The 18,069-nt window shown below is 31.0% G+C and overlaps 1 protein-coding gene across 2 annotated transcripts in view; it reads right to left on the reverse strand.

Annotated features, from left to right (window-relative positions):
• LOC139481034 (uncharacterized) overlaps window positions 1-16,720 on the reverse strand; it is a 46,514-nt gene extending 29,794 nt beyond the window's left edge. The window contains exons 1-5 of one of the 2 annotated variants that reach the window (XM_071264067.1): window positions 16,598-16,720; window positions 7,263-8,085; window positions 2,846-3,115; window positions 2,258-2,333; window positions 347-655 (exon numbers count right to left, since the gene is read on the reverse strand). In XM_071264067.1, coding sequence (XP_071120168.1) covers window positions 347-655; window positions 2,258-2,333; window positions 2,846-3,115; window positions 7,263-8,054 — 1,447 coding nt within the window. In that variant the 5' untranslated portion in view covers window positions 8,055-8,085; window positions 16,598-16,720. The remainder of the gene's footprint in view (window positions 1-346; window positions 656-2,257; window positions 2,334-2,845; window positions 3,116-7,262; window positions 8,086-16,597) is intronic. The other variant, XM_071264068.1, reaches the window with a different exon arrangement.
• Between the last annotated feature and the right edge of the window lie 1,349 nt (window positions 16,721-18,069).

The following is an 18,069-nucleotide window of genomic DNA, read 5'->3' on the forward strand; positions in this document are numbered from 1 at the left end:
TAGTTCGTTTCTGTGTGTCGTTTGTTTCCTCTTATATTTGAGTATGAATTCACATTACTATAAGACGTGTCACGGTACTTATCTATCCCAAATTCATGTATTTAGTTTTGATGTTACATTTGTTATTCTCATCGGATTTTGTCTAATACCTAGTTTGTTTCTGTGCGTGTTACATTTTAATGTTGTGTTACTGTTTTGTCGTTGTTCTCCCCTTATATCTAATGTGTTTCCCTCAGTTTTAGTTTGTAACCCGGATTTGTTTTTTTCTGTCGATTTATGAGTTTCGAACAGCAGTATACTACTGTTGCCTTTATTTAGCACAACTTTTGAATACAAGAAAACCTACCAATATTTCTGCTAAATACTGCAACAGGGGAAGGTTCTGATAACTTGCCAAATAGTGAACTTGCTCTAACTCTGAACTGGTAGTCTTGTTCTGGTTTAAGATTTGACACTACATAAACTGTACCCGCAATGTTCCTTGATAATGTTGTCCACTCTTTAGCAGGGGGAGCTTGTATTTCTACCACATATCTGGTATGCATGTCACTAAATGGAAATTCTGATGTATCTTCATGTTTCCATCTTAATTTGATTTTATTTGGTTCTGTCTCAATAACCTCAGGTCTTGTAACGGGAGAAGTTGATTGTAGACCTGGTATCATATAAAAGATTTATTATCAAATTGATAAAAATGATTAAATGAATGAGGATAAGAAAATTAAGAAAACTTATTTATATTATATGTGTAGGCATATAACATGTATAAGAAACTTTCTATACACTGTTTTCAGCAACACAAAAACAAAGCTTCTTGATAAAAGGTACCATGCTTTATTTCATTAGAAACTAAGAAAGGTAATTTGGGGCTTGCTATAAATCAAAACAAAGTCACATTTTCAAATAATTATTTATAATTAACGAGTGACCGTGAGTTTGTGAGTTTAAACATATTTATTTATAGTGGATTGGGAAACAAGTTTTCCAATTATATTAATCCCTTTCCACTTTGCGGGTGCGAGTGTTGCCTTGTAGCGTTATTAGCCTGCTCTTTTTCGACATCTACAAGGGTGTCTTTAATGTGCAAGAAATATGGCTCTCTCTTAACACGGGTCAGCCATTTATCGTCCCCTTCCGACGGGCTATCATCGTTTCCTCGCGACCATACTGGCAAATGGTGTCAAGGGAGAGCCAAAAATTCAGTTCCTGAAATTTTCATCCCAGACGGGAATCGAATCAGGAACCTTTGTGTTAGTAGTCCAATGCACTAACCACTACACCACAGAGTGACTGTGCAACACATTAATTCACAAAAGCACCTAGCGCATGAGTTAATTAACAGTGTTGTTTGGTCATGAGTTGAATAATTTTTGATATTTGAATTCTTTGATTAGTTATTCTTTTTATTACATTGGCAAATGGCTTTATTTCTCAAATTAAAGTAGAAAATGTAAGGAACTATATCATTTTCTAAGCATTCACAATTTGTTTTGATCTACCGTCTTGACGTCTATTGTTGTGTGATGTCAGAGGAGTGAAAAAAACATGTTTATCACATATTTGTTATGAATACATTTGGTTTTACATAAGCAATACCTCAAAATTGCACTGGGCAAAAAAAGAGGTTATTGGTTATTGTGCCCTAATTCCAAATGATGTGACGTCATTGCATCCTTTGCAACCTTTGCAACCTTTGCATTAGCCTTAGTTATGCCAAATTCTCGCATTTATGTTTTTCCATATTCCAAAACAAGCGGAAATGTTACAATAAATTTCTGTGGAGTCAATGATAAAAACTAAATCTGAAAATTAAATGTGATAACACTTTTGTAATAAATTTTAAGATTTTACCTGTTATTGTTTGATTAAATAGTTATTTTTTTCTTTTCTGCAGAACTTAAATATGTGATAAATAGATTATAACATGTCTTTTCCATATTGGCCCTGGTATCATCCCACGACCCATGGGAGTCTCGGGATGATACCAGGGCCAATATGGAAGAGGTCATGTTATAATCTATACTTATTTCACATGTGAAATTATTAGTTTTTATTTCACTTGGAAATCAATGTCATTCTTTACAACCAATGTAATAAAAGTGCTGTGCCCCCACTGCATATATTTTTTTTTAATCTAAATTTAAAACATACATTTGAGAAATGATTTGAGATACAAAACACTATTTTCAAATCCAAAAAATCCTAATTTGGTTTTAAATGTATCTGCCCTGATAATATAAGATAAATTTGTACTTGCCATCATATGATGGTTGTTCTACACCAAAATCCATATCAATATCCATGATATCAGTGTCATCTGTATTATGAACTACCTGAAATTTATATATGTTTTTATCATTCTAGCTTATCTACTCTATATCTATAACATTATTACATGTACTCTCACGGCTATCAATTATTTCTAATCATTGATACATGGTGCCAATTTTTTTTAAGTTTTGAAAAAAATGTTTGTCAATCGGTTATTTGTTTGACCTTGTTTATCATATGATTTCATTTAGACTGTTCATGAAATATTTGTTACTGGACAAACCAAACAATAATCATTAATCAATACACCATGTACACTTATTTTCTAAATGCTATTGGACATAAAATATAGAAATCAAAGAATCAAATTGACAGTGTGTTTTAATGATGCATGGAAAATTCATGTTCATATGTTATTGGTTATTTATTTACATGTTTGTTAAGGAAATTTTTCTGTTTTTCATATTTAGATAAACCCCTTCAAAAAATATTTAATAAGCATCCAAAAACAATTTGTTTGATATTCAAAATCCTTCAAACACCAATAAATTCACTGAAAAGTAAACCTCCTTACTCTTTTTAGTAAAGCTTTTCCTTTAGAACTGTTAGACAGCTGGTTTTTGGCCTTGTGTACAGGTTTATATTGTGTATTCTGAGAAATCTTTATCTTAGGGTTAGCTATTGCTATCTGTATATCTTCACTTGTGGCATTCCCATAGTTACCACATATGCCTTCTACCACTCTTTCTATAAGTTCCTGTTCTGACATTGTACCATTAATCTTAATCACTGCCTTTATTTTATCACCAATTTGACCAGCACCTAAATCTGGAAACATTTCTTTCTGAAATTAACATGAACTATATATGAGCTCATTATAATATTATCCATTTTCTACATTTGAAAATGCCTGTATCAAGTCAGGAATATGACAGTTCTTTCGTTTTTGATGCGGTTTTTTTTATTTGATTTTGCCATGTGATTATGGACTTTCCAAATTGATTTTCCTCTTAGTTCAGTATTTTTGTGATTTTACTTAGTCTTTTTGTTATCTACCTGATGTTCTTGATGTATATAAGTATATTTGTAAGTCTTAAATTTTGTATTTATGTTTGAATAATCACAATATTCTAACCAGGTGCTCCGCAGGGCGCAGCTTTATACGACCGCAGAGGTCGAACCCTGAACAGTTGGGGCAAGTATGGACAAAACATTCAAGCGTGATAGAGCTCTGAATTTGGATTGTGATCAAATTTTTGACATTACATGGTTTTTTTTCACACAAAACAAATGTCAAGATTTTACAAATCAATTAAAGATTTCTTCTTCAAACTTTTTAAATCTTAAATTAAATAGTTGACACAGCATAGGTTTCTGACACAGAATGGTCTAATGAACTTAAAGTTTTTTTTTTGCCTTTGAGCAATTCACTATGCTGTTGAATATTAATCCTCTCAAAAAAATGTTTGAAGAAATTTTCTTTTTATTTATGAAATCTGAAATGAGAAAAATTTACCCCCCCCCCCTTTTTTTCACATCCCCGTTTCCCTTTTTCCAAAACTGATATCAATTCAAATTTCTAATGGAGTTTGCAACAATAACTACTCTTTTAAATACATCATAAAATATTAAAATGTAAAATAAAGTGCTTGTTATCACTCAATGGTAAGGATTGGTTGGTAGTAAAAGTGAATATACATTGTTTATTGTATAAAACAATAAAAAAAACTTCATCAGCAACATTTTATATTGGCAAATTTCCAATGAAGTTATTTACATAAAGTTATTGGCAAATAAAAATAGAAAATGACATCATAGTCATGTCTGGCAAATTTCCAACATATATTATCAACTACTATTCTATACAAAGAAAGATTACTCCAATTGAAAATTAATTGCTATTGCACAATATTGTGCAATTAGATATTTCTTGCTATTGTGCAATACTGTGCAATTGAAAATTTCTTGCTATTGTGCAATACTGTGCAATTGAAAATTTCTTGCTATTGTACAATACTTGATATGGAATCCTGATTTGGACCAACTTGAAAACTGGGCCCATAATCAAAAATCAAAGTACATATTTAGATAAAGCATATCAAATAAGCCCAAGAATTTAATTTTTGTTAAAATCAAACTTAGTTTAATTTTGGACCCTTTGGAAATTAATGTAGACCAATTTGAAAACTGGACCAAAAATTAGGAATCTACAAACACAGTTCGATTTGGCATATCAAAGAACCCATTTATTCAATTTTTGATGAAATCAAACAAAGTTTAATTTTGGACCCCCATTTGGACCAACTTGAAAACTAGGCCAATAATTAAAAATCTAAGTACATTTTTAAATTCAGCATATCAAAGAACCCCAAGGATTCATTTTTTGTTAAAATCAAACTAAGTTTAATTTTGGACCCTTTGGACCTTAATGTAGACCAATTTGAAAACGGGACCAAAAATTAAGAATCTACATACATAGTTAGATTCGGCATATCAAACATGTCAAAGAACCCCAATTATTCAATTTTTGATGAAATCACACAAGTTCAATTTTAGACCCTTTGGACCCCTTATTCCTAAACTGTTGGGACCAAAACTCCCAAAATCAAACCCAACCTTCCTTTTATGGTCATAAACCTTGTGTTTAAATTTCATAGATTTCTATTTACTTATACTAAAGTTATGGTGCAAAAACCAAAAATAATGCTTATTTGGGCCCCTTTTTGGCCCCTAATTCATAAACTGTTGTGACCTCAACTCCAAAAATCAATCCCAACCTTCCTTTTGTGGTCATAATCCTTGTGTTAAAATTTCATTGATTTCTATTTACTTATACTAAAGTTATTGTGCGAAAACCAAGAATAATGCTTATTTGGACCCTTTTTTGGCCCTTAATTCCTAAACTGTTGGAACCAAAACTCCCAAAATCAATCCCAACCTTCCTTTTGTGGTCATAAACCTTGTGACAAAATTTCATAGATTTCTATTCACTTAAACTAAAGTTATAGTGCGAAAACCAAGAAAATGCTTATTTGGGCCCTTTTTGGCCCCTAATTCCTAAAATGTTGGGACCAAAACTCTCAAAATCAATCCCAACCTTCCTTTTGTGGTCATAAACCTTGTGTTAAAATTTCATTGATTTCTATTCACTTCTACTAAAGTTAGAGTGCGAAAACTAAAAGTATTTGGACGACTACGACGACGACGACGACGCCAACGTGATAGCAATATACGACCAAAAAATTTAAATTTTTGCGGTCGTATAAAAAAAAGAATCTTCCCTTAATCATGTTTATCATGCAGGGATCTCCATAGCCTGTTTAACGATGGCGCCCCGCCATCTTCAAATGTCTTGCGCCATCGTCAAATGACTCGCGCCATCGTTAAATTGTCTTGCGCCATCGTTCAAAACTCTATCGTTTTTTGTAGCCCGAAGCCATTTTTTTTATCAATTATAATCAAATGCATGTAATTGCATAACCCTTAGGCTTTTTATGTTATAATCCAATACAGTTCTAACGCCTGTGGGATATCCGGATTAAGATGGCTAATCACTTGTACCTGAGCTTGTACAGGTAGATCAACAAACTAGACAGGAGAATACTATCTGAGGATAGACGATCCATTTGTCAAATTAATCAACTAAGTTTCAGCAAATGATTATGATAATTTAGATTAAATAAATAAATTAATAATCCAGTTACAAGTCGAAAACATGCTTTATTTTGACTTACGCAATCAGCATCCCCCTTTTTTAAGAAGTACAAAATAAGACGCAAAACAGTAAATATTATTTCATCGCAAATAACTTGAGTACTGCTGTAACAATAATTTAGAACTACTTTAAAGGTTTAAAAGTAAAAACTTAAATATTTCCTGCAAAGAAATATTGTATCGTAATTCCGAATTCATTTCGTATATTACAATAAAATTGATACATCCGCGTTTCCGGTTTATATTCAGACTCAAAAGATGCATGTTGCACAGCATCAATTTGCCAGATAAAGTCATTAAAAACCTTTTTATTTGTCAACGTTTGCTTTACAAATCTCTTTAACCTTTAACATAACCTGTACGAATCGTTTTATTGTTGCTGCAAATCAGCCATACCGGTAATGGGTTCTGAATTTGACAGTGTCCATGAAAAATAAGCTCCACACCATATGATTTTTAACCCCTATAACAATTACCAAAAATACAAGAAATCTACATGGGGACCTTCATGACAGCATTTGGTAATTCTAGACTAAGGGGGGATCATGAAGACTTGACATTTGAATGGTTAAAAACGGCAATAAATGAAAATATTGATACTTCTAATTCTATAATGAAAATTCAAATAAATATAATTTAAATAAGCAATGAATTAGCATGTTCACCATTCCTTGTATGGAGGGATAAAATACTTCCGATCGCGCTACACTGTACAGCGTAGACACGGTTTGTAATGGTGAAAGTTCCTCCATCGTTCAATTTTCATCCATGGAGATCCCTGATCATGTTTATATACTTCTTCTACATGTTCTATGAATTTAAATAGTTTAACATCTGAGACAGACAATAACATGAATAAGAAATTCTATTAGAGCCATGTAGATTAATTTATGAAGGGAATAATATATATATATATAATGTATATGGTGGTCTTAAACATTATTAGGTAGAAAAATATCTTGTGGAGTGTTTTTAAATCCTTCAATCGCTTAAAATTATAATATGAATTTTGCTCATTGTTGAAGACCCTACAGTGATTTATAGTTGCTTACTACAAGTATTACACAATTAGCAATGATTAGATCTCTGATGGAGAGTTGTGTCATTGGCAATCATACCACCTCTCCTTACTTTTAAATACATGTAGTTGCTTGCTATTACTCCATTTGGTCTCTGGTCATGCTTTGTGGAGAGTTGTCTCATTGGCAATCTTACCACATCTTCTTATTTTTATATTGCCCCTAGCTGTTTTTGTGAACTGAAAGTTACCAACATACCAAATGGATTGCAGCTTTGATAACAACTTCCTTTGGTGGTTTATTCCCAACACTATCATTATCATTTCTTTGTACATTATTCACCAAACTGTCCATCTCATCCTTTGGTTTATCTTCTGTTGGTTTTAATTTTTTTGAAGGAGAAACATCATTTATAATTCCACCATCATCTTGCACAGGTTTTCTTTTTATCAGTGTTTTTGATTTAGTTTTATTTTCTTCGGTATTCCATTGTGACATTTCCTTCACCCTATTCCTGATAACAGACTTGCCTGTACCAAAACTTTTACTGATTGACTTTTGTTTCGCCCAAGAAATAGACTGCTCAAATGTTGTTTTTTTAACATGACCTTTTTCAGTCTTCTCTGCATCACTCTCATCACTAATCACTTGCACGTATTTAGAGGATAATGTCTTATTTGTTTGTAACTCACTTGCACTAGGAGGTGATGCAGCATCATTACAATTCTTTTTACCAAAAGTTGAACGTTCTCCAACTATTGCACTTTTTTTCTTTGGCGAGATGCTTCTGATACTGTCCTCTATCTCAATGTCACTGTAATCCTCTAAGGATGAGTTATCAGGATCACTACATGTTGATAAAGATATACATAAATCCTCATTTTTCACCGATGAAATTTTTGTCATAGGGTCTGGTAATGGAGATGAACTGTCATCATATATATTTAAGTTCCTTTTTGGTAAATTGATAGCTCCAGGATCTGCTAGAGGAGAAGAATTCTCTTCACACAAATCAAGAAAATCATCATCTTGCTCTCTTTTATTTGTCATTTCTTTCACCTTATAACTTTCTTACTGTTATCTGCAATGGAAATTTATACACTGTTATTTCAATACCTAAACGAATGAACAACTAACATGACTAAGGTTCATTAGAATACTTATAAATCAGCAACAAGGGGCATTGTGTTGTAGACCACTGATTCAGTTAATTGTTCAGAATTTATGAAGGGTGGCAAATGGTTATTTTATGCACTGACAACTTTCCAAATTCAAGCACTTTCACAAATATTTCTTAAGTCACACTACTTTTGTTATTTCTTAACTACCAGAAGCTAAAATAAAACAGTCTACACACTTAACCACAAGTCCTATATATAGCCATGGCTTGTAAAATTGCTGTCCTGCTTGTGAAATTCTTCTCTACCAGCTATCATAATCCAACTAAAAATTTGCTAAAATTGAGCTTCGGGATTGTGGATTCAAATGTTTGGTTTATTTCTTCCCTGTGATATATTATTCTGGGGATAATTTGTCACGGTAATTTTTTTCCAGACATGGTATTTCATAGGTAGATTTTATCCAGTGGCAGTGGAGTGAAAATCTACCTGTGTTATACAGATAGTATGTACCAGTATATATTTTTCATTCCATATTTCACAGATCCTTGTGAAATAGAGTTCCATTAACTACTATGCAATAAATATATATCTGACCATAATTATAAATGTTTCATAGGTAAATACTATCCAGTTGTTGAAATTGCTTTTGTTCCAATATATTGTTATGCTATGATTCATCTGATTTCCATATAATAAACAACTACATCTAAAATTATGTTTGTCCCCAGACAAAACTATATGATGCTATAGTTAAAAATATCATCATACTCAAATTCTTCCATTAATGTTTATGGTAGTAATGCAACTATATTTCTACCTTTACTCTTTATATTTGTACTGACAACTGAAAACAACTCACTTTTACCTGCATTTGACTTCACTAACTTTATTTTGTATATATTAAATTAATCATGATATTATTTCACAATTATGATCTTTGAAATTACTTCTGCTTTTCTTTCATATGTTTCATGATAATTGTCTTTTTAAAAGAATGATATTTACTTGAATATTTTAGGATATTATTTTCAATGATAATTTGTGAAATTATTTCCCATTATAATAATCTTTTTTTTACCAATTTTTGTTAGCTGTAATTCAAATACAATATTATTTTTATGCCCCATTTATGGGCATTATGTTTTCTGGTCTGTGTGTCCGTCCGTCCATTGGTTCGTCTGTCATCCGTCTGTTCCTCCTGCTTCAGGTTAAAGTTTTTGGTCGAGGTAGTTTATTTTTGAAGTTGAAGTCCAATCAACTTGAAACTTAGTAAACATATTCCCTATGATATGATCTTTCTAATTTTCAGGCCAAATAAGAGATTTTCCCCCATTTTCACGGTCCATTGAACATAGAAAATGAGTGCGGATAGGGTATCCATTTACTAGGGACACATTCTTGTTTCATAGTATTTGTAAAGATTGATTTTTTTTAATAACTATTCAATAGTTTAACTACCAAGATAGAATTTCACAGCAAAGGAAAAAATATCATAGTGAAATATTTTCCTCCAGATAAAAAAATAACAACAACTACTGTGACATTTTTTCTACCAGATCAAATTTCACCCGGATATAATTTTGCTTTACATGAAGACTGATAAAATTATAAAAATTTTAAACTGCCCATGAAAAAGGTCTAAAAAAACAAAATTTCCCATGATAAAAGTCATAAAACTGTAAACTTTCATGTAAAAAGGCATAAAATTTAAGTCTGTAATGTAAGTAGCAAATTCAAAGTTTTGTTTCAAATTGTGATTTTGTAGTTTTACCAAAATTTTAAACACATAGGTTTAAATAATATCTTTTCATTAGTAAAATTGAAAAAAATGTCCTTTTAGCTTCTTTTAATAGCAAGGTTTATGCCTTTAATGCTATCATTTAGCTGCAAATTCTATTTTAGTTGAAAAAATGTGTTAATAATGGCTTTACAAAATGAACTGATACTTTTTTCACAGATTTTTCCCAGCAGTGGGAGTATTTTTCCTGTGAAGTTCAAGGTTTTCATCTTTCAGATTATGTTATAAAATTCTACTATTCAAGATAAAAATTTCACTTTTCGGGGGTGTTGAAATTAGTAGGGGGTATTAAAATAATGATACTTCAAGAAGTGATTTTTGAGAAGGAAATTGAGGTATGATACTTAAACAAGTGATTTTTATGTCATTACCCTAGATTCAGTACAAGGTCATTACCTGAAATTCTTCAAGTGATTAATTTGTACTACTAAAATAGTGATTATTAAAGAAAGACAATTCTTACTTCCAACCTTTATGGAAATAATGTTACTTGTATAAGCGATTTAAAAAATTACTCATTTTAGTAAGTCCCCTGACTGATTAAAAAAAACATCAATATCAATCTTTCTGTCAGTACTTTTGACATTTCAGATGCATTTCTCATCATAGTTTGGCTAGCCCATAGTTTTGTGAGGATTAAGATATTTAATGCTTTGAACATGTTAAAAGACAAGAGTCTTTGAACAGTTGTTTACATCATAAATATTGTTAACATACACTACAACAATATATCATTTTACCAGACCACAGTTTGCAGAAGTAGTCAAAAAGACAATATTATGTTTTTCAGGGGTTGACAGGATACACGTGATCGTTGTTAGTTTCAACTTCAATATTATTATGCAAGCAGATGTAATAAACAATGATTTCATACATTATTTTTTTTTGGTTTACACTTTATATAGGGCTTTATTTATGATCTTATTCCAGAGTGCACAATTCTTATTCTACATATTTCACCTTTATCAAAATTAGGAAATCTGTTTGGTCGTCCCATTTTGTCGTAGGGATGTTTAGAGTGTCGAGTTAATATGTATATTATTTTGTGTTGTCTGCGAGAAACAAATCATTTTTCTGATCTAGTAACTAAATTCAAAACCAATATAGATAATGTTAACATACATATTTTATTGAACTGTGTAAATTAATCGGAATGCATATGACAACATGCACCTACAATTCTTTTGTGTGTTTCCCATTTCGGTAACACATGACATTTGCGCGGGAACTTCTTACATAAAACATCGTTTTTGGATTATTGAAACATGTGAAATGTACTGTAACAGTTATTGAGTTTTGGAGGTAATGTGATATTATTTATTATTCAATAGTACATAATTTTACGTCAGGTTTGTACACATTAAGTCTCTGGTCAGTGGCGGATCTAGGGGAGGGGGGGATTCCGGAGTTTTTTTTTTGATTATTGAAACATGTGAAATGTACTGTAACAGTTATTGAGTTTTGGAGGTAATGTGATATTCAATATATTATATATTATTCAATAGTACATAATTTTACGTCAGGTTTGTACACATTAAGTCTCTGGTCAGTGGCGGATCTAGGGGAGGGGGGATTCCGGAGGTTGAACCTCCCTTTTTTGTTGACGATCAATTCATTTGGATAGGGATATCAGTTGGTCCGAGAACACAATTATTTCGTAGTGCATTTCTTTTAGAACATAAATGAAAATAAAAAAAATCCCACCTGCGCTTTCTCAAAGAAACTTTTACAGTGTGTTGTAAATATAAAAAAAAAATTGTATAAAACAGGAACCCAATGAGAAGTATGAGTTGTCATTCATGTGTATTCAGTACATTGAAGACCAACATAGCAAACTTATGAAATATCTAGAATTATGGTAAAATTTGGCAAAATGGCAAAAACTTTCTTCAAGAAATAAGTATTTCTATTCACCGGAAGTTGTTATTTGTTAGGCAGCAACCATTTGATTTTCTGGGGGGGGGGCTATGGTTTTTTTTTCTGGACAAATTTTTTTTTTCGACTATGGCGAAAAACAATCTATTTTTTTCGCGACAAGTCGAAAACAATTTTTTTCTTTCAATTTTAGCATAACATACAGTGGCAGCTGAGGGTGAAACAAACATTTTTTTTTTCTCAGAATCAAAAACAATTAAATTTTTTTCTCCAAAAAACAAACTTTTTTTTCCAAAAAAAACCATAGCCCCCCCCCCCCCCCCCCCCCCCAGAAAATCAAATGGTTGCTGCCTTAGTTGATTATTTTCCCATACCAAATATTAGCTTTTAAAAAACTTGTTTCGTAGTCTAGACAATTTGCCCCATTGCCATATCACACTCTTTGTAACCAACTCTTCTTTTCCAAGTCGCCCAACTTTCTTACAAAAAAACTCATGAAAAAGGATTATTAAGATCCTGTAGATCTAAATTTTATCATGCCAACTCGCCCCACTTATAAACATGATAAAAAAAGGTGAAATCATGATGATAAATGATAGAAATTTTAAAGGTCTGCCAACTCGCCCTACTCATGAACACTATATGTTCACAGAAAAAAAATCATTAGAGATTCTAATTGAAATCTCTATATTTAATATATGGTTATGACTGAATTTAAATGATGCTTCTTTTGTGTATTCAAATTTGGTTTTAATTCTTTTATATTACTAAATGATAATAAGTTGAAGTTACACGCATTTTATATTATATTAATTTTGAGAAAACTGTTTTAGTAACAAATGGAAGTTGTATATGATAAACTATTTTGATGCTTTCATTTTGATGAATGACGTGTTTTTTTCAATTAACTGACAAACAACAGGCATTCTCATGGAAATCAACTGTACCCGACTTGTTCCTTTATTCACATGAGGTTGCCTGAATTCATACAGGAACTTCTAATGAAGTGATGAAACAGTACTAGTATTATCCTCTAACTTTACTTTCCGCTAGAAAGATGATGTCATCTCACTAAATCATGAAATTCTGTCAAAGTTTGAAGACTATGTTTATATGGTCATCCTATGAACACAGATGTTTTTATATTGATATTTTTAGAAACATAATTAGTCCCTGGATCATTAGTATTCTATATTTAAAGCTACAATAAAATTAAATCACTTCTTCTTGTAATTAATTTGTACTAAATAGGTGATTATATATATATATTAAAGGAAGACAACTCTTACTTTCAACCTTTGTGGAAATAATGTTACTTGAATCGGTGATTTAGAAAACCACTCATATTCTTATTTATCTAAGACAACTGTGAAAACCTGATGTAACCGATGCAGGACGTAACGGCCATACCCCGAAAAGATGAAACGGCCATAGTACAAAAACGGCCATACTTTGTAAAGACGTATCGTCCATGTTTTTTTCTTTTCTTTAGATGTTATATATGAATAATTTTGATACTTATAGATGGTTATTATAACTTTTTTTTAATAAACTATACTGTTTTAACATTATTTATCATGTTTAATTTGGTTATATCATTTGTTTACGCATCATAGGAATGTGTTTAATCTAATAAAATATTAAAATATCATATTGTTTTCTATATATAAATGATTTTTTAATATCTGCCGTATAACAAACAGAACAAAATGAACAAATATGAATGACTGTTATCTGAATGGGAGACTAATTTCTGTCAAAATTATAACTATAAGATTAGTTTTAAAATATAAAACAAGGTAATCAAGTAATGATTAAGTTTTAAATTTAAGAAGATTGTCAATTATTTGATGAACACAAGTATTAATTATGCTTTTGTCAAGAAATTCAAAAGGAAATACAATTTGAGATCACTATAAAAACACATCACCCAAGTCTTTTTGATGTACCGGCCTTGATTTATAAAAGTAACACAGCTTTGCAATACAGGTATTTACAAATTTTTTAGTAATATATTTTTTTCATTTGAATCATAGTTCATACTTTCGGTCATATTTTATAGATACATTTTTTTGTACTTTAATTTTGGTTTTAAAAAAAGAATTAATTCAATATTAAATTATATTTGCATTACAAATTAATTTTGTCCAATAAATGGACCAAAAAAGATATTAATTAAAAGATATAAAAAAGAAGATGTGGTATGATTGCGGTATGAATCCGATGATGAGACAACTCTCCATCAGAGACTAAATGACGTCACCTATTATTTATTATGTTTATTGAATATAAATGCACATTTTTACCCATATGGGTTGAAGGCATACATACATGTAAATCAACATAATAATGTTACAAATAATACATGATACAGAAAAAAAAACCAACAAAAGATTATGCAAATTGTTTGTAATATGCCAAATGTAAACACTGTACATGTACTTGATTATTCTGATGAGCCGTAAGGCTCAAAGTTAAAGAATTTGAATCTGAATTTGATTACCTATGAAAAAAAAAACCATCATAAATCATATTAATCCAATCATTGTCGGGGCGCATGTCTCTATTTAATGCAAAGTATACAAATTTCGGAGGTGTTAATCCTTTAATTAGTTTACGTGATTGCCAATTATCAAACAATGTTACAAATATTAATGTGAATTTATTTATTTTGAATTATATATATTTGACATTTTTTTTATAATTTTTGTTCACAAATACTTTCATATTTTGTTTCACAACTTTTATAGATATGTTTTTCGTTCAGGTTCCAGCAGTAATAGAAGCACCACCAGCACCAGCATCCCCACAACCATTTGATGATACGTTACCAGACCATTCATTTGATATTACACTAACTTAATTGAGTTCATGAATTAAATGATCATAATCTAGTAAATTTTGGTATGTTTAGTGCTTTAGTTTCAGTTGTGACTTTTATAACTGCACGTTTATGTATTTTAGTGCTTTATGTTATAGGTTATATGTGTGAGTGTGAATAAAGATGTTGAATATTTGGTGAAATGTGTATGCAGTGGAGGAAATGAATGAGTGACATGAGTATATGAGAGAAAAAGTATGAGATGGTTAATTGAAAATATGTATACAAGATGAATGTTTTATGGCATATATATCTAAATGTAATGAAATACAATTGTATTTTATTACATTTCAATACTTGTATGGTTTATATGTTTTTTGTATATTTGTTTATTTGTATAACTGATGTGATAAATAAAAAATGTTTAACAAAAATTTTATCTTTTTGTGTTTCTTATACTAGAGTATATTGGTATGATTGTCCATACTACATTTCTGTCAGATATTATGGGTATTTTGTTATGTTATTGGAAAATTCTACAGTAGTCTCTGTCTTGGAAATTGTTCTAAAAATGGAATGACTCTAAACTATAAGAAAGAGGAAAAATACAGAATTATTAAAGCTATGTGGTGATCATGACACGAGTTGCCTTCCTTAAAGTTAACCTTTACACTGAGGCTCCCTGTTTTAAATTCCAAGAAGATTGAGAAGATTTTTATTGTTTAGAATAATATTTTTTACAGATATAATAAAATTGAAGATCTGTAACATGTGCTTGTAATTATCAAGGACATATTATATGACGATATATAAATATATGATATATTTATATATCGTCATCACGCAACTGTCAACATTCCTAAAGTTTAAACTTCATATAAAATAAGATGCCTTTATATCACTATACGATAAAATTCAGAAATTGTTTATTACTAATAACCAAGAAATAATCATAATATGGCCGTAACGAGTGACGATGATCAAGCAGAAAAAAAATACCAAAATATCATATTGAAGTTATCAATATGAATAAATACTTATTTTATTATTATATTTTAAGTTAATATGAGGCAGGCATTACCTGTGAATGGGGACGAAGTTTGTTTAAATTAATTTTTTTGTAACTTCAATATTTGTTAAAAAAAAAAGAAACGGAAATACCGTAACGTTTCCGATTTTGGTTCTGTTGTAAGGGATTTTACTTGTGACGTTATTTAAGTTATGACGTCATGTTCAATGTAAACAAAGAAACGCAATGCATCAGGTAACGTTTATTCATACCAAACACAAAGAATGATTAAAAATGAAATATTGGTATTGTGTTCCTTGAGTTCCTATATTTTACTAGACTAATCAAAGTCTCACGACAACAAGACCGGAAGAAGGAAGTAGAGTTATGTGTTCTGCGCAGATCTGGAAATTAAAAAACACGACAAAAAAAAATTGAACGGTTTTGAGTTCATTAGTACAATGAAAAATTCGGGAAATTTTCCTGATTTTTTTTTTTTTTTTTTTTTTATTGAATTTTCTACTGTAATACGGGACTTCGTCCTCGTATAATCTCAATAAAAAAAATAATAAAGTGTGAACGATACGTCTCACAATGTGTGGCCGATATGTCCCATGGACGATGTGGCGGTATGGCCGACACATCCTATGGCCGTCGCATCTCGAAAGCGATGTAACTCAATTGATTTTGCCCTACAGCACAAACTCCTGAATTTGCAACGCTCTATCTTTGCCATACAAGCGTTGTACTGTGCGACCAAATACATATATATTGAAACAGAGGCAACCACATAAAAATACACATAAGGAGTCATCTGCTACGGAATTTACGGAATTTACACTCAATACTTAAAATAAATAGTGAAAATGAAAGTAGAATCTAAAAGTAAATATTGATATAAAAGTTTACAAAGTTTGAATTTCATATATTAAAAAAAACAAGGACATCAACTGAAGTAAATAGACTCACTGACAACAAATCACTAAAAGTTGCCTACAATGAACAGCGAATTTCATTCCTTTTATCTTTTCTGAAGTTGTAAATTTTGTCAAGGGGGAAATCGAAACTTATGTCATAACTTCCGGTTTAGAAGGGTCTCACTAATTAGCGACAACAAGCGTCAAAAAGCGACAACAAGCGTCAACAAGCGACAACAAGCGTCAACAAGCGACAAGAAGCGACAACAAGAATTATTTTAGCGACAACAAGCGACAAGAAGACTATTTAGCGACAAGAAAACATTTTTTTTTATTAGATATAAAGAAATTTGTATTTAATGTTTTTTTTTAACTATACGAGCAGATATGTCTAATTAAAATGTTTTATTATATAGATAGACAAGGAAATGAAACATTTGTGAGGAAGAAAGAGATTGTGTAGTTTATATTAGTATATTGGTAGATGAAGAAATTTAACATTGGTGAAGAAGAATGAGATTGAGCTTCTTTTTTTTATTTTTAAATATGAAGAATATGTATAAGATAATGTATATATATATATATATATATAACTCGTCTAAACATCAACCCAACAATGTTAGATCTGTAAATTTGCTTTCGCAAATTTTTGGTTCTTCCCTCGCCGGGATTCGAACCCATGCTACTGTGATATCGTGACACCAAATCGCCTGCACTGCAGCCGTCCCGCTAGACCACACGACCACCTGGGCTCTCAAAAAAAGAGCTTTCGGTGGGCATGTGTTACCTTTCCACGTCAGTTTTAATCTAGCGGCGTACTACAGTACATGATATATAAGGCATGAAGATGTTATTGTTACAGATCAGCTAAATTATCTATAGTAAAGGATCCTACAAATTAATGTAAGATACTGTCACAGAAAATAATTATATTCATAAGTACGTCTGAGTCAGTGACAACCCTACAACAGATGTATCCATCGGATCGCCATCAATGATGGTGATACATGGCTGTGTACATAATGTATATACATATATGGAGCGGGCATAATGGAATATAATATTTTGATTCATTTGCTTAATACTATGCTCTAAGTGTACTCTTGTTATGCCAATTCGATGCTTTATTTATAAGACTCTCAGCCACACTTTGCCATCTTTATTATTTAAACGTGTTTCCAGACCCCACGACGAGGACGTGGTTCTACCTTGGGGTCCATATATTTTTTTTTTTTTTTTTTTTTTTTTAATTATTTTTAGTCATTATATAGTGATATGTACATTCATATCTAACATAATATTTATACATTTTGTACATGGTGGTCCAATTTTGATAATCAAACATGTGGAACATCAAATGAGATTAACGAGTCGCGTGTCCCCTGTTTTATTGCTACAATAACAGTTACATCCAATTAACACCTTCAACTTTGTACACGCATCAGACTATACAATTACACGCGCCAGAATATACAATCATTGTAAATAATGAACACCTGTTGAAAACTCAAGATTGTCATTAAT

Source organism: Mytilus edulis, chromosome 7, assembly GCF_963676685.1.
Source record: "Mytilus edulis chromosome 7, xbMytEdul2.2, whole genome shotgun sequence".
NCBI lineage: Eukaryota > Metazoa > Mollusca > Bivalvia > Mytilida > Mytilidae > Mytilus > Mytilus edulis.